Source organism: Centroberyx gerrardi, chromosome 2 (assembly GCF_048128805.1).
Source record: "Centroberyx gerrardi isolate f3 chromosome 2, fCenGer3.hap1.cur.20231027, whole genome shotgun sequence".
Lineage (NCBI taxonomy): Eukaryota > Metazoa > Chordata > Actinopteri > Beryciformes > Berycidae > Centroberyx > Centroberyx gerrardi.
This window is the reverse complement of record NC_135998.1, coordinates 24,198,004-24,223,381: the sequence shown is the minus strand read 5'-3', so window position 1 is coordinate 24,223,381 and position 25,378 is coordinate 24,198,004. Positions and strand designations below refer to the sequence as shown.

General features: G+C 39.6%; 1 protein-coding gene across 1 annotated transcript in view; it reads left to right on the top strand.

Moving 5' to 3' along the window:
* The first annotated feature begins 10,146 nt into the window (after positions 1 to 10,146).
* LOC144539871 (uncharacterized) overlaps positions 10,147 to 25,378 on the top strand; it is a 122,924-nt gene continuing 107,692 nt past the window's right edge. Inside the window, exon 1 of the mRNA XM_078286138.1 lies at positions 10,147 to 10,664. Within this exon, the coding sequence (XP_078142264.1) occupies positions 10,147 to 10,664 (518 nt within the window). The remainder of the gene's footprint in view (positions 10,665 to 25,378) is intronic.

The window sequence follows — 25,378 nt, the reverse complement described above, 5'->3', positions numbered from 1 at the left end:
CAGCTGCACTGAGGCAGAGAGCAGAATGGAGCAGAGCCGTGTGCGGTGACAGTGACATCCATCGCATGCAATGAATAATCAATGAACACCATCTGGTGCGTACAACAGGGGAGCACAGCTCCAATCGTTTACTCGGAGATGGCTCTCTCTCTTCGTCCCACACACTGTCTCTCACTCTCTCGCTGTCCCTCTCACCTGTTTCCTCACCCTCCCTTTCTCACTTTTCCCACACACATAACCACTATACACCTACTGAGTCTCTCTCTCTCGTCATCTCTATCTCGCTCTTTTTGTCTTTTTCTCCATCTCTATTCCCTGTTCCCTCTCCCCTGTACACCTCAGTGGCCTCTGTGTCAGGCTAGTCATGGGATCCCTCATTCTAATTCAGCAGTACAATTCCCCAGCAACTAATAAGGTGACCTCTTGCCCTTTAAAGGACATCCATCTTTATGATATCTTATTGTAACTGAGTCCTTATAAGTGCGGTGTGAAAGGACTGCAAAAGCGCTCCAATTATATAACCTAAAGGACACCCAATTTAGGAAAATAACTTTGTACAAAGGACTTACAAAGGTCTGCCTATAAGAGTTAACTTACCTTTCATCTTTTTTATCTTCTTTTTTCCCCGAGACTTTACAGCTTGAAAACAAGCATAAGCATATCCCAGGCCATAATGGGCAGGCAGATTTGCACTGTACAACATCTGCAACATCAGATCCTGTCTGACCAAAGACTCTGCAGCTCCTTGTGCAAACTCTAGTCATCACCCATCTGGTCTACTGTAACTCCCTTCTGGCTAGGTTTCTTAAGTACTCTATTTAGCCCCTTCACTTCATCCAGACACTGCACTCTGCCTTGCCTTCTACCTCCCTGAATTCTCCCACATAACCCATCTAGATCACCCCTTCCATTTGCTCAAAAACCTAGTATGGGTGTACAAAACTACTAACAGAGCTGCATCCCCATACCTCAAGGTCATGGTGCACCCCTAGAGTACGACCCATACCCTGCACTCTAATACTATTACCAGTATACATCTCTTTGAGAAACTCGCTGTGATTTAAACAAATGTTTAGCAAAAAATGAGAGTTGCACATTTGAACATTCAAGTAAATGGTGTAAAATCTATCACATCATAGAAGTAAATACATTTCATCAGCTGCTCCAAAAGATCCTCACAATACTCCTCCTGGCGTGTGACTAGACTGTCAAGCACATGTCCCAGAAGATATAGGATCAAATGTAATTTCTGTAAATTTGATTAAGGTCTCTGAAATGCTGAGCTAGCCTGAAGAGCTGGCTATAAGTGACAGTCATCCCTTTGGTTTCAGTAGAAATGTAATAGTGCTCAGTGATAATCCTGATTGTTTAGATTGAGATTAATCTATTGATGTAAAGTTTAGTCTTGTTAATATTAGATTGTTGAATTTATTGTGGACTAATTGTTTTTTATCAGTAATGATTTAATTTCTTCAGTCTCATTTCACCAATCTGGCTTCTGCTCTTAACATTACACAGAGACTGTTTTACTTAGAGCTACAAATGTTCTTACCGCAGGAGATGGTGATGAATGTTCTATTGAGACACCACTTTTAATAAGATAATAGAATAAATTGTTCTCTGTTGTCTTGGGTGGTAATATATCCTCCTCTGCAGATTTAGCTGCTGAGCACCTCAAGATTCCATCAGTTGTAATTTTCTTCTACAAAGTATTCTGCAAGGATCCATTAAAATGTGTTAAAGCTCTATTTAGTAAAGAGAAGCAACAAAGCACAAGTTAGAAGACCACCTAGGAAAGGTGCATGCAGATAGGAAAAGGAGAAATAGGGTTGCCCAGTTGGAGTGATAAGCCTCCCAAATGGAAAGAGGTGCAAAATGTAGTAAGGCAGGCAAGGGCTTCATCAGCCCCAGGGCCAAAGAGAGTTCCCTACTGGCAATACAAAATCACACCAGACATATTAAGAATATTGTGGAAGCTTATCAAGTTAGCATGGAAGAGGTAGTTCATTCCTGGGTCATGGCGTAGAGCACAAGTCATTTTCATTCCTAAAGTCCAAAGTCAGTTTTGGCCTATTTGCCTCCATAATGTAGAATGGAAGATTTAATTTAGTGTGTTGATGCAGAGGCTGTCAAGTGTATTGGTTATTTGTTGTAGTAAATAGATTAATTAGAGATTAATAGAAGATCTGACATAACAGTATTATGAGAATGGTTAGAAATCAATTTTCCAGCTGATAGGAAGGAATAAATTGGTTTTGTCTGTGAAGGAGAAAAGGTTAGGAGTGAGGCATTTTGGGGCAGGCATAAATTAGGATGATCTCAAATGAAACAGTGAGCACTACCTTAAAGGCAAACTTGGTGTGGTGTAGCAGATTGTGTATTTTGGAGTTTACAGTGCCATGGGAGGATGCAGTAAATGAGGCACACGAAAGAAAATGCTTAGGTACACTTTGTTTTCAGTGGAGGTGCAACAGCGGGGTTGGAAAGCAACAGTGAGCCCCGAGTAAGTTGCATGCCAAAGGTTTGTAGCAAAGTCAATTTTAACACTACCAGGTGAATTAGACAACTTTAACACTACCAGGTGAATTAGGCATTCGTGGCTAGAGCTTAGAGCAGGCAACTAAGACTAAGCAGCAATCGGAGCCAGTGAGTGGCTGTGACTAAGAAGAAAACATACTGACTGGGTCACAAAGTCACTGCAGTTATAGGTTAGGGACCATTTTTTGTTTGTAGCATGGTTGTATTAGTTAGTAGATGTCTTATATAGCTAAACTTACTGTTTGCTGATACAGTTCTGTTCCTGAACTCGTAAGCGGGCCTGTAGCCTATGCTTGTTCGTACCATTCAGTTTCTGAACTGCTGAGCAGGCTAGAAATCATTGGGTAATGTCGGGACCTAGGGATAAGCTTAGGCACAGGGTGATGTTGGTGATTGTAGCTATTTTTGGTTGTTGAGAGCAGGTGTGGAGGAGGAGGTTCTGGGACACCAGAACCTATTGCTTAGCCTTCTGGAGGTTTTGTGAGCCCTGAGATGGGAAGCACCCACTTGATGATCGCCATAACAACAGTAACATTTAGATTAGGTGGTTATGAATGAATGGTGCTCCCTGTATGATGGTCCTGTTGATTTATGATAGCATTCTGATATCCCCAATGGTAGCTATTTGAGGGTTAGTACATAATATTTTGGACATCTGAATTGAGCTTCTGTACTGATGCTCACAGGTACAGGCCAGCCACTCCTTGATTCTGCCTCCCTGAATTTGACCGGTGTGAAGTTAGTCATGCAGTCTGATGTGAAAGAGCATCCTGTTTTGGGGGAGATGGGACGGACATGTGACATAAGACTGCTCATGTCCAGATGATTATGATTATGTAGTGATATCCAGCTGCCTGGTGGTGCCCTCTATCCAGGCTGAGTTAAGTGTCACGCCTGCTTCTCAGTTTGACAATAGCTATATGAGGACTGTAGTTGGTTTGCTTGACCACGTGCACTCAAAGCAACCAGACTACAGTTAAGCAGCACTCATTTGACCAAGCATAGAAAAAAAACTGTCTTGTAGGCTCTTGTACATTTTAGGCAGGAGCGCCTGTGCGTGGCATGCTGTGAGTGAGGCCATACCAAGAGAAACTGTCCAAACTGTCCTGAGAAACTCAGCAGGCCCAACAGACACATCAGGAGCCACAGTCATTAAACTAGCTGCCCTAGGTGTGAGTGAAGACAAACTGTTGAAAGCGACAATGACCTTGAACAATGTTATGAGAATGTGTACATCACAGCACCAGGTGATGCAAACGATAGTGCTAAATAAGCAGAGTCAAGTCATTTCACGAACTGTTCTGTGCTTTTGGCCTGTCTTGGCTCCAATGTGTTGTAGAGAGCTGCTCATTGGAAGTTGGGGTGTTCAGACTTGAATAGCAATGAAGAGAAACAAATCCAATGAAGAGAAACAAATCCAAGGAATAGAGTGTCTTGGATTTGTTTCTCTTCATTGCTGTTCAGTGAGGAAGCAGAGCCAAGAATGCAAGAAGAAAATATATTGTCAGAACCAAAACCGATAACTCTTTGGAGATCTGAACTTCAGCAGCTGTCATTGTTTTTGCATCAGGAGAGGAAGTCATTGGGAGGGTAGAGGTAGATGGAAGATGGAAGTCAAATCCATGATGTCAAAGGTTGATCTCATGGAAGATGACGGGTGTACCCCCTCAATGAGAAGAATCAAATCCTTTATGGAGATGGTATGTTACTATCAGCATTTCATTCCTAATTGCTCTACCATGCAAACAATTTTATTTGCCTTCAGTGCTGGATAGAAGAGGAGGGGAAAAGTCAAGGCAAATGCAAATATGGGACCATGCAAGAAACTCAAACCCCAAGAATATGACACTGCCTTTCTTGATCTAAAGGAGAGTCTATTACACTGTGTGGTCCCTGCCCATCCTGATTTCTCACATCCACTGACTGAATTCAGTCAATGCCTAAAGGGTCACATGTAGCAGTGGCAATATACTTCTCACCGAGTGTTATGACAGTCAGCTTGACGAAGCTGATGAAGTTGGTGATTATGGAGTCAGGGACACCTTCTGCCCAAAGATACTGGGCAAAGAGACAAACTCTGTGCTCTCACAGCCCAGTCTGGTCTTCTCTCAGCTTCATACAGCAGTATAATTGTTAAGGGAGTCTTTGTTGCACATGACCAGCTCCAGAGCGACACAGCTGGTCCAGTATATCCAGGGCCTCGAGCCACCATAACAAGACCCTCTCCCTGTGATAACCCTAAAAGAGGTTCAGCAAGGTCAGTAGCTTCACCCCACCATTTCAAAATCCCTCGGTGAGAAAGTTCTAGATAGGATACAAAGGCCTTGGAACTGATCAAGCAAGAGACTTAGAAATCCAGGATGAAGTGTTATACCAAATCTTTGTGTTGCTTTAAAGACTGGTACAAAAAGCCTTGTGTGTGGGGTGCATGACCTTGCCAGACATCAAAGGCAGGAAAGCACAATTAAGATGACAAGACAATGCTTTTTCTGGCCCAGCATGGAGCAAGATATCCAGGAGTATATCAAGTGTTGCCAGACGTGCATCCTGGCAAGACTCCAGTCTCTGAGTCATCTCTGCATTTGGGTCCTAAAATCAGCGATACAATAGAATGGGATATTCCTATTTCCCAGGGCAAAGAGGTTCAGTGGAGAACTTGGAAAGGTTCACTGAAACAATTAGAAAGTCTCTGCATATCAAGGCAATATGTTCCAGTCTCCCTACTTTAAGCCCAACAAAGAGAGCTCTGTGTTTTCTCAGGAGCTTCCAACTCTGCCATAGCAGCAGTAGCCTACCTGAGAACTGTCGATGCTGAAGGTCAATGCCACATCGGGTTCATCATGGGAAAATCTAAGATAGCTCCCAAACCAGCTTGTACTATTCCACATCTCAAACTCAGTTCTGGTGGTAGAGATGGCCTAATATTGGAGGAAGCAGGAATTGCATTGAATTCCACACAACTAAATTCTACACCGACAGTAAGATCGTGCTTGGGTACATTCATAACTCAACCTGGTTTCATGTGTATGTCTCCAATGGAGTCACACATATCAGAAAGTCCTCTGATCCAGAACAGTGGCACTTTGTCTGTACTGAACATAACCCAGCCGACCATGGATCCAGACCTGTACACACAGCTGAAGCACACAAACTGGTTTACAGGTCCAGATTTTCTCTCTCAAAAACAGACAACATTCAGACTGAGAAATATGAACTTGCGGAACCAGAAAAAGACACACAGGTAAGATCTCACAACTTTCAGCACAAACACCATGAATGCTCAGCTAAGTTCACACAGATTTGAGCGATTCAGCAGGCTTATGGATCCTAGGAACTTTAGACCGACTCACCCCAGGGCCTCCATTCTCTTATGTTGGTTTGACCCATGGGATAGGCCAAACATGGGCAGTCCTGTGTACATGTATGGGAATGAGAGCTGTTCACATTTAAGTAATTGAGAGAATGTCAACTTCAAGCTTCATAAATGCTTTGAGGAGGTTATTTTCTATCAGAGGTCCAGTTGAACTCCTTCGGTCAGACAGAAGTACCAACTTTGTTGGTGCCTGCAGAGAGCTAAACATTGACACTGGAAATGAAGAGTTGGAAAATTATCTTCATGGTAAAGGATGCCCTTGGGATTTCAGGTCTCCTCACGCATTCCACATGGAGGGCATTGCACGGCAAATCCTTGATGGCATGCTTTCCAACATTCATTGTGACTCTCAAATACTATAATAAACAACAGACTACTAGTTCCAGTGTCCACAGATCGAGATATGCCAACAGTGCTAACACCTGCCATGATCCTGACTCAAAAGATAGAAACCTTACCTGCTCCTTCGGGAGACTTCAACCTAAAAAACCCTGTATTCCAAGCATTGGAAAAAGGTGCAGAGTCTTGCCGACATCTTCTGGAAGCACTTGAAAGAGGAATACTTCCAGACCTTGCAGCCACAGAGAAAATGGCAGGACAATAAACCTAACCTACAACCAGCTAGCTATCTGCCAATTCTACATAGATGGGCAAGTGAAGAGGGCAGAACAATAGCACATGAGACAACTGGATATGCATCATTTCACTACATATTTGCAATGTTCCAAGACTTCCTGTTGATGTAATGTTCAAATGTGTGTTGCGGGACGTGCTTGTTGTACACTATAACAGCTTAATGTGAACACTCATATCCCATCTCCACGCAGCAGCAGACATTGCCCAAAGGCATGCTGTTAAGAAGCAGGACTCAGGACAAGGCACTTACATACTTACATAAACAAAGAAGACAGGGTCTTTATTGCAAACAAGGGAGAGAGAGACAAGAGAAAACTTTCTTGCAAATGTGAAGTCAGGGTGTGGGGAAAGAAGGGGAAAGAAGCGAGTATACCACATTAGCTGCTACATATGCCTTTACCTGTCATAGTTCAAGTGAAAGCCTAAAACACCATTCAGATAAATTGTTTTAATGATTATTTGGAATGAATTGGAATGATTTGTTAATCGTTTTTAGAACTAGTCTCTTATTCCACTTTTATTGTTAGTACTGTCATTATCATTTAAATTCATATTTGTATATTTTGCTTTGGCAATAAGTACCTTTTTATTTCATGTCAATAAGCCTATTTGAATTTCAATTTGAGTGTACAGAACAGACAGAAACCCATAGACACAGACTGCATTATACAAGATGGAAGATAACAAATGGAATTTAATGGTTGTACACGTAATCTCATCCTGGACATCAGTCACAGGCAGGAAGCCTGTGTCACATAACTGGAAAATGAGTGAAATGGCGAGCAGTGTTGAGGATGCAGAATGAGTGTCACACGGTGAGGTTGATTGAGTCTTTGGAGGAGGATGATTCAGAGGATAGGGCAGCAAATATCTTGCATATCTTGGGTGAATCTAACAGATATGAAAAGTAACGCTTAAAATCCCTGGTTTAATTCTGTTCTAATCTTGTCTTTTTTGTGGCCTCAAATATAGTTTTTTGGAGCTATGATTTTTATTTTAAATTTTAGAATATTTTTATGTTATTAAGCTTTATTCATGGTACTGTAAAGAAATGATATTTGGCAAATCAGTCAAGCCAATGATTGATAGCTAGCCAGGTAGCCTATTGTTGGATAATATCAGGATATAATCAACCCATGTAGTGAGGGAGTGGGATCAAGTGTGTGTGTGTGTGTGTGCGTGTGCGTGTGCGTGTGCGTGTGCGTGTGCGTACGTGTGTGTGTTTTGTGTACCACAAAAAATAACATTCTCGCCATTCTCGCCAGAGAACTGCGTCCGTTTATTGTCAGTCTTTTTAATATTGAATATATGATCTTTAGATTTGTGCTCCTCAACGACAGCCGGCGTTATGTGTGTGCATTAACAACGACAGAAAATTCAAATTTCAGTTGTTAAATGTGCACTGCTCAATCTTTTCACTGTCGCTTATGATTGGAAACACCTTTGAATGTGTGCCCGGCTTAAGGTGACGCAAGCAACGTCATGGCAAGCCAAGAAATTACAGAACAGGTGCAGGCAGGAAAAAATCCAGTCATGCCCAGCAAAATGACCACTTTGCTGGCACAAGGTCACTGTGCTTGATCTGCGCTGGCACAAAATTAGGACCCTGTATGTCCATTGTGAAATCTAATAACCAACACCATTGAAAATACACCACTAAACTGAGGGGGTTTTCAAACAGACATTCAGACAGAATATTCTCATTTGGGCATATTGACTTCCATATACTTTTGGCATTTCAGTATGCTAATTGAATAGGTTTTATCAGTTCTATGGTAGGTATCAAACTAAAAGATTTGATTTAAGGTTAATCCACCACAAGGGAGAAGTTGTATGCATGGTATGAAATGATATATTGTTTTCTTTTAGCCACAAACATATGACAGACATGATGGTTGAAGTGATGGATTTATTAATGCTGTGGTTCATCACTGTCAGCATGACAATGAAGTGCTCTGCACAGCCTCTACTGTCTGTAGCTTTCAAACTATTCTCTCTGAACAAGGATCAGCCTTTAGCTAACGAGATTGCTCTTATACCATCTCTACCATGACAGGCCAAAACAGGGAGAAGGCTGTAGAGGTAGAGAGGGAGTAGAAGAGAGAGAGGTTTATTGAAAATGAAACAACCTCATAAGGAACTTGGTTAAAGGGAGATATAGTGGATAAGATGTAGAGGAATGCGAGAATTGAGGTGTCCATCTTTGTCTCTTCAGTGACAACAAGCCATAACAGCTTTATTTTGTATGGTAAATGACTACAGCTTATCTCTAATTATTTCTATGAAGGGGTTTTGCTGTAATCATCTCTAAGGCTGATTACTTAAATAACATATCAGTTTCATTTAGCATGTAAAAACATTGGACCGAACCAGACCTGCACTGGCCATCTGGCAATTCTGGCAAATGTTGACACACTCTGGGCCATCACTTGTAGGAAATTTTTTATTGCAATTTATTTTGGTAATAAAGTAAATGCAGTAAGAGTAGTAATTGCAACTGGCCACTGGCATCCTGGCTCAAATCACAAACCCTCTGCTCACTAGTACCATGTGATCACAAAAGTTGAACATGCACTGGTTTATTATATTGAACAACATGAAATGGCACTTCAAGTGACAAAACTCGAATTAAGCGTGAATTTACAACAAGTGGCTATATCACATTGTAAAAACCATATTATACAAGTTACTTTATTAATGACTATAACATCTCATCACAATTGTCAGGATGAGTCATTTTTGGGAGGTTGCATATCAATGACTCCAATCAATGATTCAATGATTCAGGCCCATGCAAGTGACTGCGGCAGCATCCTTCAAAGTGAGACAAATTGAGATCATTAGTTAACACCGTGAAAATTCATGCAGGCCTATAGCGAGAGCGAAACCCCAAAATGAACATGAGCAGAGAGAAAAGATATATAGGTCATACTTTTATATTATGGTATTTTGTAAGTTTTTTGTAAGTTTTCCAGGACATAGCTTTTTTTTTTATACTTTAGGCTATTAGCAGGCAATATGCTTTTCTGCCACGCGTTATGAGTTTTGTGTGTGTGTAGGTATGTGTGCAAGTGTGTGGATGAAGTACAATTTAAACCATTAGTCTAGAAAACAAGTACCTAAAATCTCTACCTAGTGTCAGACCAAGACTTTTAAAATCTGTCCAAAAAGATTGCGCCAAGACTTTACAAAGACACAATAGTGAGAAAGGCATTAGACACATGTCGTGTAGGTGTAAGGTTGGTGTAATGTCTTTCTGCATGTCATGGCTGTAAACTTAGGTGGGGACAGTGGGGACAGTGGGGACAGTGGGGACGTGATGACGGTGCAGGTTTAGGCCTAATTGAAAATGTAGTGATGTGTCAGAAGCGCCAAGAACCTATTCTAGCTGACTAGCTTAAAGCACTTCAGAAGTAGGAGTTGTATTAGCCTTGTTTGATAGGAATAACACAAACTAAATCAAAAGTTAATTTGCTAGTCTAGTTAGCTCCCTAAGCGAATTAAATGAAGTTATCACAATGTGTGCTATACTGTGAATTAGTGCCAAGATTGGCATCATATGCCGGCCATTATTTACTAGTTGGGAAAACAAGAGCAGCATGCAGAATGACTTCGACTCTCACCTCCAAATGAGCTTCTCCTGTACCCCAGAGAAGGTTGAGGATGTGGAGTTAGAATGGAGCCTTATCAAAACCTCTGTGGAAGCAAATGCTAGGAGTTGTGGAGAAAAGGTGGTCAGTGCCTGTATTGGTGGCAACCCAAGAACCCACTGGTGGACACCACTAGTGAGGGGGGCTGTCAAGGTGAAGAAGAATGGCTGGCACAGAGAATTTGGGAACAGTTCCTTTGGATTGGTAGACGTGGTGGACCCCATCTTTATAAAAGGGGACCAGAATGTGTGTTCCAACTATAGAGGAATGAGACTGCTCAGCCTCCCTGGGAAAGCCTATGCCAAGGTGCTGGAAAGGAGCCGATGGTCGAGCCTCAGAGTCACGAGGAACAATGCAGATTTCATCCTGGTCACAGAACAGTGGACCAGCTTTTTACAGATAATCGAGGGGTCATGGGAGTTTGATAATCCAGTCAACATGTGTTTTGAGGATTTGCATGAGATGAGGTAGGCTTCCCACACTTGTTTACTGTAAAGCAAATAGCCTATAAATGAAAGAAAACTAAAACGTTTCTTTTTTAGCTGTAATGATTCAAATAGACCTACAAAGACTACAAATTTGCTGACTGTGTGTCTTCTTTGATTAACCCAAATCCCATAACGTTAGTAAACCCATAGATTTGCAGTGCAATGGTGTTACAGGATAGAGCGCCAAGCCCCAAAAATATCCAAAAGTAGCCCACATTGGACTACAATACATACTTTACAATGACACATGCTAAGACCTAGGGATAATTTCTCTATTCAGTAATTGCTTTAGATTGACCTGTAAGGTAGCCTCTTCCCAACAGAGCAAGTCATTTATTTCCACTTGAAATTCTGGTCTTTTTCATCTAATTAGCATTGCACTATTCAATTAAAAATATTCTGATGATCTCCTGAGACCATAGGGATAATTTTTCTACCCATTGCTTTCAATTGAGGGAAATCACCTTGCAATGCCCAGACTGCTGCTCCACCAGAGGGAAAGGCAGTTAACAAAACAAAAAAAACCATTGCCTTGCTGCAAATACAAAATGCTTGGCTTGCTCAAGAAAATGAAGCACTAACTGCCAGGAATAGGCCTCTGTTTCAGAATTGTGTCCAGGCAGGCATTCAGCACCATGGACAGCGTTTTACACTGAGACTACATAGAGAATGAAAAAAGACCTAGACCAATGGCATAGAATTTCTAATAAGAATTTCATATTTTATGCCAAATTGGTGAAAAAAAGCCTGATATGAATCTCTTTTTATAATTACCCTGAGGATCAAACAACACAAAATGGGTCTATCTATACGTTGGATTTCTACAGTACTAGTAGGTAATATTGTGATCAAATTAGTACATCTGAAATGTTCCTTAGGGACTTAATGGCAAGCTTGGTGAACCATCCTCAAGTGTATTTGATAATTATTTTATTGAGCCTTGGTTTATGCAGTTTTTTTTACTTTTTTAAGGTAAGTTATTTTTTAGGTATTCACTCGTGCACACATGAGATATTTCTAAATATTTAACTATAAAAGTGGCAATGTCTTCTAACATGTAAACGCATGAATGTATGTCAAGTGTTGTATGTTGTATGAATGTATGTCAACTGGTTCTGTAGGGTAATGGTGGAAATCCAACTTCATAATGAATGTGTGGATGCTTGTACATGTTTGTGTGTCTGCATGTGAGTAGGCTGGTTGAGTTGTGTCATTGGAACAAACAACATGATCACTTTGTGTTTTCATCAAGTTTTGCTCCATTACTTGTACTTCTGTATGGATTATTTTTAAAGGATAATTCAATTTTTTTTAAAAATGGAGTTTGAAAGTGCTGGGCCTGAATCGTTTTTCTTTTGTTTCTGCATTTGCCAGCACCATGAAAGGTAGGCAACACCATGTACAAGACTCTACCATTTTTACTGGGCTACTTATTACTATTGAAGTTAAACCATCTGCATATTTTAACTTCACACACAAAGTAATTTAATAAGTTAGATTTTGAACCATGGCCTAATAGATAAACAGGCAATTTGGGTCACTGTATGTCTCACAACAAATGGGTGGGGGCCACATCAGCATTCAAAACAGCATGAGTGTGTGATATACATGACAAACTGTCCCTTTGTGTTCCTAAGAGAAGCTATGTAAGCTGGTCCTCTGTTGAGTGCCAGGTATTCTCCCAGAGGGACAACGCTTTGCCTTTAATTAATTTCCTGAATGATTGAGCACAGTTTAATAGTCATTTCCTAGCTGTTCGGTGGTGATAACGATGGGAGCAGCCAAATGGAAGGGAAAGGCTATTTCTATAAAAACTGTCCTTCATGATAAATGAACCCTGACTCTCCATCAATTCTGTGAGTTTCTGTAAACAGCACTGACAGAAAAGGACATAAAGTAAGCAGTCAAACTAAGACTAAGATCAGTTACACAAGGTGGTCATTTGTTAAAATGGCAAATAAAACATCACAATTTGTAGGATGAGTCAGTAGACCCAAACCTGTAACTTTAGTGCAAAACCTGAAAATTGTACAAGAGACAGACATCTATTTATTGTCACTGAAGCCCTGAGCTGAACTATGAACCTCACCCCCTGTGACCCATGTGGGACTTCCTTCTCTTATTCCCATGCTATCTCTTTGCAAGGCAAAACTCCCAGAAAACACCAGGGGGGAATAGTTCTGTCCCAAAATTCACTGGGGCAAATTGCCGAGTTGTGCCTCCATTGCCCAGTCCAGACTGATCTGGCATACAGTCCCTCAATGCCTGGCACATACTCCAAATATGGCTAAAAGACAGGGGAAGAAAAACAGTCCTTTGCGTTTAGTTAATCCCAAATGTCCAATTGGTTTGAAATGAGTTTTGCTTGTGGGTCTTGGCTTCAGATTATGAAAGGAGCATTTTCCAGCTCTCTCTCACCATCTGATTGCTCCTCTCTTCTGTGGAATGAAGTGATGCTGATGACACCAACCAGATATAACTATTCAGACACTACACTACATTACCAGTGGCCTTCAATGTTTCAATCTTGTATCTTATCTAAGCCACATGCATATACACAAGAGCACACACACATAAACTACATGTTTAACAATGACATATCTCCTTTTAGTCACAGATAACTTTAACAGCCTAACCTTTTGTCTTTCCACTGACCATAAAATGACCATGCCTTTCAGCTTCCTGCTCCATACTGGCTCTCAGTTGGTGCCCCTCTATCCTTGTTTAATTAAGGCAAGTTAAGGGACACCCCCCACTGCTCTCCGGGCTGAGAGCTGCCACTGCTGCCGACCCCTATGTAGTGAGGAGGAGAAACAGGATGGCAAGGGGGAGAGAAGTTGCTCCTAATTAGCCGGCGGGTCAGCGGTAGGGATTAATTCTTCCCAAAAATATCCCATTTTCAATCCCAGGATTAAAACCCTTCTCTCCTAGTACTCCCGGGAATCCCGTTTTAAAAATTCAGAAAAACTATATTTCCACCCATCTCTCAGTGTATTAACAGGCAGTTAAATGGTGCAGTCAGTATTAAACCAGAGCTAAAATGTTAAAGATATAGGTTTATCACCATTGACCATACAAATCTCCTGAACCGCCATGGAAATAATCAAAAGTGCAACAGCAACTGTAATTTAGGCATTTGCACAATCTAGGGCCTATCTAACAAACTTGACTTTATAGGCTAGCCTACTTTACAGTTATTGTTATGTGGTAATTCAGCATGTTAAAAGTCACACACAAAAATGTATTATTACAGGCCCCCAACATTGCAACAACATTTGGTTTAGGCCACACACTCCAAATTCTGTCTCTCAAATGATTTCGGCCAACCTAATATTTATGTTGGTCATTGTGTCACTTAGATTTGGCAGTTCAGACAACAAACACAAACTCTTTCTTCATAGATCTTTTCTATGTTTTCGTTCCACAAGTGGAATGCCAAGACATTTGGAACAAGTGCACAGCAGATGTCAAGATAGGCTACCGCTGAGATCGCTGCACAGACAGATACAAAGTCAAACAGATATTGGAGCTATTGTGCCATGCTGAATCCTCAGATGGACATTGTGACCTGTAATAGGCCTGCCACTAAAAACAAATGCTTTAGGCATGCTTTAATCTTTGATATTTTGATTGGAAGAAGCAGGAATGCACAACTGATCTAACATGCTTATTGTGTGTGTATGTAGAATTCTGTATTAATGAATTTTAGTCCTGATTTAAACATTGCACTGTATAGATGCAATGAATTTTTAATTTATGGGGTTCCTGACACCACTCTCGGGCGGGAGCAGGGAATATTCTGGGTGGGAAATGTCGGGATCCCAGGTCCCGGTATTAACCGCTAGTCAGCAGAACATTAACAGCAGAGAAAGGAGAGACACTAAAGAAAGTGGAGAGCTGCACACTGAAAGGGAAATAGCTGAGAGGACTCACACCGGTAATAAGCTGGTGCAATATGTGTATATTCTAGCTAACATTTGCCTGCTTTTCAATTAGTTGCCATGTTCCATCTTTCTTTTGAATTCTAGTCTACAGCGTTCACTGTAAAAGCACTACGGGTTCTGTTTTTCATGTAACAGCCCCTGGGTGTTTACTCTCCATGTTTCTTTGTTCAAACTTTTCCCATTCTCTCCCTTATCTCCATCTTCCCAAGACAGGCTGATACTTTACTTCTAATCAGTGATCTACTTTAGCTCCTCTTTCTGTCTGCAGGGTAGTGGGGCCAGCAGTTGGCCTTATCTCAGAGAAAGAAGGATGTTATGTCCGGTCTAGCTTAGAGCCAAGGCCTCCATTGACACTTCCAACCACCCAAGACAGGAAATCGGTAGCACCCGTCCATGGCCTCAGCTGGATCAGGCATTGAACCAATGACAATATACTTGGATCATTCTCAGAAAAAGGCTATAAAACAGTAACTGCATTGAAAAAGGATGACTGCAGACTTCACCTTGTAGAACCTTTCCTCATGCAGCACAGCCACAGTAGCTGTATTAGCATAGAGATCTTATCAGAGGGAGACAGTGTTGCTAAAGGAAGTGTCCACTGTAATTAGGATCACCACAGCCACCTCACAAAAAACGACTAAACGGGTTTGTTCCACAATGCAAGATAAAGTAGATCGCATGACTGTTGCAGGTGCATGCTCTGTGAGTTTGTGGACTACATAAATGCAATTACATCACACACATGCACAGATATGCACACATACTGTATATATCCTTGTATTTCTTTATTTCTCAGTATCATTCAAAGGTTACCAAAGTAGAATGGGCACAAATTTTTGCTACAATCAGGCTTATGCAAAGCAGAACAATCATTAATTTCTCTCTCTCCCCCATTTCTTCCTCCTTTATCAGCAACAGAAAAATCCTGGAATCTACATTTCATCTTCCCATTAATAGACGGAGGCACTGTTCTTGTATGCAAATTCATTACAAAGAGCTGTGGATTATCTAAATTGCCCATTTATTATGAGATTTCTCATATGATAGTACAGGACAAACCATTCACACTGTGAAATACAGCAGCAGATTTAAATACAAGCTGCAGTTCCCAATTTCCGACCAGCTCTGTTCTGACTCTCCTCTACTGAAAAAAAGAAAAAAAGAAAATTTTGTTTTGAGTAATGTCAATTCTACAGTATGACAGAATCAAGCCTCACTACTCTTTTGCTGTCTGTAGAGTAATGAGATCTGCTGCAAAGTCAGCTCAGCATCAAGCTATGGATTTTTGAGCCTGGGACCTGAAACAGCATAATGATATACAGTATACACAGAGCAACTGACAAACAGAGAGCAGTGGAGAGACAAGGTCATGTTTTTTGGCCTGATATGGGACATCTCTGTCTCTTTACACAGAGAGAGGGGGATGTGTCCTGGGCTTTGTCAGTTAGTATGCTGATTGTCTGCATCATCTGGGAGAATGTGGCTTAGAGCAGACCAGAGACTTTTCAACATGACAGAAAGCCGATATGAGGCTCTGCATTGACTTCAGTCACCCTCGATAACGTAAATGACTTTGGGACTGTGAATGCACTTCATTTGGACTAGATTTTAATCAAAGGCACACACGTAATAAACGTCAAATTTGCTGCAGTGTTGAGAGTGAGGGCGTGATCATATCCTAGATTTGCACTGTGAGCGAGGTAGTAACAACACACACACACACACACACACACATTCTGTCCACACACTAGTGCTGGGCAGTTCGAGTCTTTTTGGTGATTTGTTGATTTCAAGCCAGAATGAATCAATCAAGTCTTTTGTTGGATTGAGCTATCTGGTCCTGTGTGCCTTACGTATGAACTGTTATTAAGTGCTGTACACATTTTAGGTCCACAGAGGGCAGGGAATGCAAATAATTAAAATTTAAAAAAAGAATAGTTATAATAGAAAAAAAATAATAAAAATAAATAAAAGATTAGTTACACCAATAATCAAAACAAGTAACTACCAACCAAGCTGAAGACTGCAGCAGCGAGCCTGGCCAAATACCTCAGGAACAGTATTTACAGGTTGTCCGAGACAAGCAGCATCTCCGCCGTTCAATACCGCTGCCATTTCGAGTCGAGTTTGAGTATTCTGTATACCAGTTATGGTAACATGATTGACTCATTCCACTATTTAGCAAGTGTTCTTAGAAGTATGGCAAGACACAAAGGGAAAAACCACAACTCGCCACACCACTCAAAAGCACACAACCGCACATACAAGAACACAGCAAAGTTTGCCACACGAATACAAACAGTATTGTTTATTTATTCAATGGAAAAAAAAATCTCTATTAACATTATCATCCATGCAAAGAAACGTTACCTTTTTTGCCATAAAATACTGCAGGCTGTCCGAAACAAGCAGCACCTCCAGTGTACGGGTTATGTATAGTGAAACTCAAAAACCTGAATGAACGACTCATTCAGCAAAGCACTACCCAAAAACTTTCAAACCCACTCTTGAGATGTCTTTGTTTGTGAAGGTATAATGCAATAGATTGATTTGGCTGATTGATTAGACGATTGATCGCGGTCATTTACAGTGGTTCTGTGATCCACTGTAGCCTGTACTTTGAAACCACTTGTCTCAGTGCATATGGTTGGAGAGAGCTTGGCTTGCTCAATAGTTGCTTGTGAGTGAGCGGGCGGGGGAAAGGTGACTAGCCGAACATTGGAAGAGCTGCTGTTGGACTCTTTCAGACTCGAGTGGGAGGTTCCATTTACTTGAACCAGTACATACCATTGCAGGCTCAGGTATGTTTCGAGCTCGAGAATGATTTGTTCAAAATGATTCAGTTATTCTTTTTCACCCAGCACTAACACACACACACACACACACACACACACACACAAACAATATTTACAAGATTGAAAAAAGGCCACAACATATCTTACCTATTGGCCATAGCAGACAAAGTGATGGAGACTGTTGAGCTTTATCAGCATTTAAGAATATGAATTTGCTTCAATCCACATATCCAGAATCTTATCAAGAAATTAAAACTGAAATTAAGATAATATTTTGGGAATAAGACGTGTTTTTCCTTTGCAGCTAAATAGAGAAATCAGATTCACATGCCACTTCCTGATGTCTTCATGTGTTGAACGCAGTGTGTGATGGAGCATTACTGACTGTGAAGCTCTGCAAATGTTGTTTTTGCAGGTTGATTGACCTGACCGGTCAACCCGTACTTATTAATTGATTTTTTTTTTTTTTTCAATAATGCTATTCTGGGTCTACTATCTTATTATTTATGTTCTCATTTCTCTCTCTCAAAAAAAATGGTGGAATTTGCTGTATAAAGTCACAGGGATTGTTTTTGCTGTCTTTTTTGTTGAAGATTCAAGCTGAATTAGGAAAAACTGCTTTCATGTAGCTTCTGCTCCCTCTACATGGAACTCATTGCAAAACCATTTAAAGATGAAAAGGCTGGTCTTTCTTGGTGAGTTTAAACTGATTATGAAGGATTCTCGAGGCAAAGTCAATAAGGGGAAATCTGTGCTTTGTTTAGCCAAGATTTATATTGGCTTGGCCCCTGAATCGGGTGTTCAGCTATTGGATGACTGCCTCTTGAACTTTGTGTAGTGAAATTTGACTTGGCACTCAACTTTCACATGATTTTAATTGTGTTTTTTGCGTAGTGTGTATTGTTATCTTCAAACAGAATGCTGGTAGAGAACACCAGTTATATTGCACAAATATCACACGCCCATGAAAAACAATGCCTCCCAGAAACCACGATACTAACAATCAACAAGGGAATTGCCATTTGTATGGCTCCAGCTGTATCATCTCCACCACTCTATGCACAAATATACACACACACACACACACACACACACGCACACACACACACGCACACATCTCCCCTGGAACCCAACACTCCATCATACATGAGGTGTCAAGAGCAAGAGAGGATGAAACAGCTATGAGATACCATGCTTTTGATCAGGCCCCCGCCCCCCCACCTTCACTCCCTCCTGCTATTTCTTTCCTATTTCCCAACTGATATGGGGAGGAAATGTGCCTCCCTGAAAATGAAATAGAACAAACAAATGAGATTGGATGTGTTGACCTCACCTTGTAATCCCCCGTGAAATACGCCTTCTGACGCAAGCATCATATTGAGGTAGATATTCTCCATCAACACAAAATTCTTTGGTTTGTCTCACAATACATTGATGGATTTTCTATGTGAAAATTAGCATGTTTGTTTTGTTGCAAAAAGGGAAACAAAGAAATTCATAATTCATGATTCTGGGACAAAATGTATGACCTGATTAATGTGAAGATATGGTGGGAGATGGGAGGGGAGGAGAAGGAGACAGGGAAGTAGTGGGAGGGGGCTGGGGTGTAATAACAAAGGAGATGGATGATCCTTGGGTGTGTGTGGAAGGTGGAAGAGCATTTATTTAGTCTATTTTCCCCTACATTTCATCTGTTTGTGTGTGTGTGTGTGTGTGCGTGCGTGCGTGCACATGTACATCCTCTTCTGTATAAGAATTAGGTTGATGTACAAGTGCATTATCTATTAGTAAGTGTGCGTGTGTGTGTGTGTGTGTGTGCTGAGACTATTGTTCTGGGATGCCAGAGTTTACCGTCGTAAGCTTGATTCAACAAAACATGTGATATGATGGAAGGTGCCCTCTTACTGTAATAACCCCAGTTACACACCCACTCTCATTCTGCAGTTGAAAATTAGCCAAGATGGCTAAACTGGCACATTTACAGAAATGTTTATTAATGTGCACTGTCCCTGTAACTTTAAACTGTATAAACAAATAAATAAATAAATTCACTTTACTGTGAGTACTGAATTACTGTGGTGTTTTTAAATTGTTCAGTTTTCATTGTATATGGACTCAGATATGGAGATGCTTAGAGCACCATGTTTCATTAGAGACACACTGCTGAGAATGTTTTTTTCCTCAAGTCAATTCCAAATTTGGTTGCAACTTGGCCACCATTAATTCAGTACCATTAGAACAATCAAACTCTGAACCAAAAGATGAATTAAGGGCAGAAATAACAAATGCAAGCACCAGGTCTGGATGCTGTCCCAATTGAGTTTTACTCAACATTTTGGGATGATACTTTGTAATATTTAGTGAAACAATTAAACATGCTACAATATTATCAAATTCCACATTCAGTGTATCAATCTGTGATTTCAGTTATAAAACCAGAAAAAAGTCGATTCACCTACAGATTACAGACCTTTCAGTCTATTATCAGTAATTGTGATAATACAATTTTTGATTGATAAAATTTTAAGTATTAAGGTCTTACCAGACACTGTCAATATTAATCAAACAGGCTTTATAAAAAATGAACAAATTCAAACAAATATAAGCGACTGTTTAAGTATAATACAGTATGCAAAAAAATCATATAAGCTGTCATCACAACTGACGCTGAAAAATCATTTGATTGCCTAGTGTCCTTTTTTGTTTGAGACTTTAAAAGCATTCAGTTGATTATTTCAGGTGGAAATAATCAATGTCCGCAAAATGATTTATAAGATGCCTTTGTGTCTATGCCAATGTTCTCTGAGATCATTTTTCAATAGAAAGGGGTACAAGACAGAGTTGGTCTCTATCACCTTTCCTTGTGCTTTAGCTGTTGAACCACTAGCAGAGAAAATTAGGAGAGAAAAGACATCAAAGGCATTCAAATAATAAAGCAAGAATATAAACTAAAATTATTTGCTGATGATTTACTGTTACATGTAGATAAATCCATTACCCCTTATTTGTCAATAATTAAGGAGTATTCAGATATGTCAGGCTATAAAATCACTATTCATAAAACTGAGGTCTTATTTAATTTAAAAAAACAAAAAAGAACTACCAAACTGCCTGCGTGTATTGAAAAAAGCACCCCCAAAAATAAAATACCTAGGATGTTATATTAACTCTAATGAAAATCATTATTCAAGGATAAGCTAACTACCATTACTAGAAAACACAAAATCTGACTTACATAAATGGATAAATCTTCTACTCAACATGATTAGAAGAATTAATCTTATTAGAATAATGTGGCTCTCTAAATTCCTTTTTTTTCATCAATACCAATTATTCCTCTGAAAACCTACTTTAAATCTTTCATGCATGGTATCCACTGGACAGATATTTAAAGGTCATTTTTAACCATCTAAACTGTGTTACCATGCCCAAACCACCATTTGGCAAACTCCCCTGATCCTTGTCCACATTTCCATATGATTATTCTCTTCGTATCTTATTGTCTTTTTGACCTATGACATCGGAAGTAGAGACACACCAAGTACCCCGGAAATAGCTGTGAAATCCCTTTATTCTAATAAAATCATTCACTAATTTGAATGGTCACACTATTAGGTAATACAACAGTCATACTTATTATATATATAGCAAAATATAGGCCTATATGAGGATAAGGTTGAGTGTGTGTGTTTGTGTGTGTGTGTACACGCATCAAGTACTAATAGGCCCTTTCAACACTTCAACACATCACTTTTGTAGGTTACGCTTAGATTTACTATGGCCTTATTCCAGTGTACTACTGTGTAATTACACTCTATATACCTAATTAGGTATACCTACTTATACAATATACCTCATTATACCTAATAAGGTATACCTAATTATACAATATACCTAATTAGGTATATCTAATTATACACAAATTATACCTAATAAGATATACATAAGTAACACTTAATTATACCCCTAAAACTAACCGTAAAAGTATTGTATTTGTTACACAGTAACAAATGTATGCTAATAGTAATAATTCTACAAAGGTAATTATAATTGATTACAGTGTTCTTTTGTGTTTTCATTTGTTATATGTTTTTTTTTTTTTAAACACACATTTTGTGTTGATCTATGCAAGTTCCATTGAATCACTTTTTATTTCATTGCTACTACTACTGCATGTCAATCACCATCTTAAAAGGAACCTGGAAAAATTTGTCAACACAACTCTTGTCAACCTCAACAACCAGGTTCACCATGTATTGAAGGACTATGTCTGGATGTGGGATGACTCATTTTTGTTTTTAAACCTCAACAAAATCCATATGTATTACAAGAAGGACCCCCAGAACACACTCATTAAAAGAACCCATTAAAATGGGAATAAAAATATCTTACAGTGTTTAGAGACAATACAGTGAAACAGACTAATACACAGCACATTTACAAGAGTTAACAAATAATCCTTTTTAGAAGGAAAATAGCCTCCTTTGAAGTAGGCTGCCTTGTGCTGAAACTATTCTTCAAGTCATTCATAGAGAGCATTTGAAAAAATTGCGTTACTCGTATGTAGGCTACATTAATGTAAAAGTCTCACAAAGAGGGAGAACTGTGAACATTGTCAGCGAGGATCTATATGGTGTCTAATGTGACCATTTGTGACATCTTCACCAGAAGGGGCAACATTAAAGCTACCACCACACTCTTGTCTGAACCCACTGCCAACTTGGCGACTTGGCGCTAGATTTAGCGACTTTTCAGACCCCCCTGGTGACTTTATTTCTCAAAAGTGACTCGCGACAAATTTGGTGACTTTTTCTGACCATGGGGAACAGTGTTAATGTGTTAATATGCAAATTATCATGACATCGTCTGGCGACTTCTAGCGACTTTCTGAACAGCCAATAGCTACTTTCCTTGGAAAAGAGTTGACACCACTGCTCACGAGTTTGAACAGTGAATTTAACTCTGGCCAAAGTCTTTGCACCTGTGCAAGGAGCAACAGTGCAAAGAGCAACAGATCAAGGAGCGTGAGCACCATGTGCCTTCAACCTAAACAAAAACTCTTGAACTCAGCCAGCTGAAGCTATCATTGTTAATGTTAGCTTGATGTGTTAGAGAAGGTGGGTGTTAGCTAGCAAATTGCTAATGTTAGCTAACTTGCTGCCGCAGCAGAAGGCTTTCTCAGATAAGAGAATGAAATGTTATGTTATCGTGTAGCAGTGAACTTGGAGCGTCTTGACTGTGGCCAAATTAGCTAGCCGCCTTGCTAATGTGAGCAGTTTATTTTTTTTTGTTAGCAGTTTAATCTCTCAACTGTATTTTCAAGCTAAAAAGATGATAATGATATTGGCCCCCGTATGCATAGGTTTTTAAATTACATTACTTACCAGCAAGGTCATGGGCCTGTGCTAGCTTACACTTAGGTCATGAAGATTTTTTTTGCATGGAAAAGGCAACCAATTGTTGGGGTGGGGAGAGCATAATACCACTACTAAATAAAACCATATAGTATATTGCTTCTTTTTACAGTCCAATTTCACCTTACACACTGTAATGTTGATTGCAGAACAAATATGGTATATTTGTCATTTTTGCATTGGGAAAGGATTTGCTAAGAACCATGGTCAGACCATAGCTTTAAGTTTTGCTTCATTTTACAGTTCAGTTTCAGCTTTCTTAGGCAGGTGGAACTGACCCAAATCTGATTGTTTTGACACAGATCTGATTTTTTTCAGAGCATATACAGTAGGACACTTGGTAATACAGCCTACATTCTATTGTTACATAAATGAGCCTTATATAAGGCCTAAAGAAAGGCTATATCCATATGATATAACGGCTTACTGTAATAGTATATTATGTACAAACATTACAGCTCTGATTACAAAAATATAAATGATCAAGTATACAGGTATTGGGCAAATGTAGGCATTAACTATGATCATGTATACAGTCATGATAGTATTTGTCAGATAAATTGGTCAAAAGAAACAGTCAACAAAAGAAAAATGTTGGCTAGTCATCCATTCAGGGCTAGGACACACCAGGTGCTGTGATAAAAGTGGGGTCCTCATTGTGTACGTATCTAATTTGAGAAGGGGGAGAAAGAAAGAAGAAAAAGAGACAAACAGGAAGGACAAAAAACAAGGGAAAGAGAGGAGGGGGAGGGTGGTTATCAGTTAAATAGTTAGCTCCCTTGTTGTAAAGTGATATCACCAACAAAGTGTTCCCAGGTTCTTTTCATCTTTGCATTTCTACCATTCAGTCTAGCTAACATGATTTCATATGATGCTATTTCTGTCATTAGGTCCATCCAATATTTTGGTGTAGGAGGGGAAGGATTTTTCCACTGTCGTAGTATCATCATAGTATCATGATATTATGAAATCTGATCTGTTTCATTCCAATTTTGGGACACATTCATATGTGGTTCTGCTTCTGATACGTATCTGATATGCAGCAATGTGACCTGAGTCTGAGAAGTTGTCAGAATTGTGTGGAAAAAGAAAACAACCAATTATAAAGGATATAGTAAGAACCTGACAACACCATGGGAACAAACTTCCATTTAGAGTTCAGTTTCAGCTTCCTTGCTCAGTATATTGGAACATTGTACATTTGCAAAACACACACACACAGTATATCTTGGCCTTAATTTAACTGAAAAGGAAACAATTAGAAATGATAGGGTAAGAATCTGGTCATTCTATTCTATTATTTTATAATGTAGCATGAAACTAGAGGAAAAGTACAAGGTCTGTCAGAGGTGGTGAAAGGTCATTATTGATTGTCACACGCACATTGAAATTATTTCATAGTTTCTATGGTAAGTTTAATAAAACCTTTCCAAGTGGGTAGAGCCATTAACAATTGCTATGTATCAATACCTTAATACCTTGACAGTACGCAATTGAACTTGGGCTATTGCTAATATAAATGCTCAGTACCTACAAAATTCAAGGAACAAAATTGTTCCTTGAATTGATGGATAGTAGAGAATGTGTTTTTAAGAAATTGTAGTTCCTTTGGAAATTCCCTGGAAATATGGCATTAAACTCAACTTGTCACCATCCTAAGCGTGTGACAAAGTTACAATGTAGTGAACTGATGAGTAATACCAAGTGTTTTTAATTACAGTAATTCAGCTCTTATTTCCAAGTATTTACCTACTTAGTTACAGCTGTAAATTATTACTCGTTACATTAATTTTCTTTACCTGCTTATTGGGAGCCTATCCCATGCAGCCATGCATTGGGCAGAGGGCAGGAAAATGCCCTGGACAGGTTGCCAGTCCATCACAGCTAGCACAGATAGACAGACGATCACTTGTGCTTACATTCATACCAGTAGGTAATTTAGAGACTCCAATCCACCTGACTTGCATGTATTTGGACTGTGGGAGGAAACCGGACGCGCCGATTGAACACACGCGCCGTGGGTCTGTACAGGATCTGTGCTTGTTTATTTCCTCATTCCTTAAGTAGGGAAAATACTTGCTTGGGTGTCTAGTTTAAGGGTGGACTCTCTCTCTCTTGGTCACCCTTATTGAAGTCCTGTGTTTTACTGTAAATTACAGGTCTTATTGTATTCAATATTTGTGTCTAAAAATATTTTTTACTCAAATCAAAGTAGGTCTAAATGTGTTAAAGATTACCAAGTAGAAGTACTCTTTACTTTTTAAAGTATACTCAAATGTAGTAATTATAGCAGCTGCAATTAGTTTAATTCTACCTCTGTTAATAGATTTAGTTAGAGCTCGATTTCATTTTATAAAACTACTTGTGAAAAATAACTGACAAAATCAGGTCATTTTTATCCTTCCTGACTTGGAGAAAGCCATTCACACATTTATTACATTGTGTATTGACTATTGTAACTCTTGCTTATATTCTTGCTTAGACCATGAAGCCCTTTGCCATCCTTTGCTGCAGCTAGGCTTTTAACTAAAACCAACGGG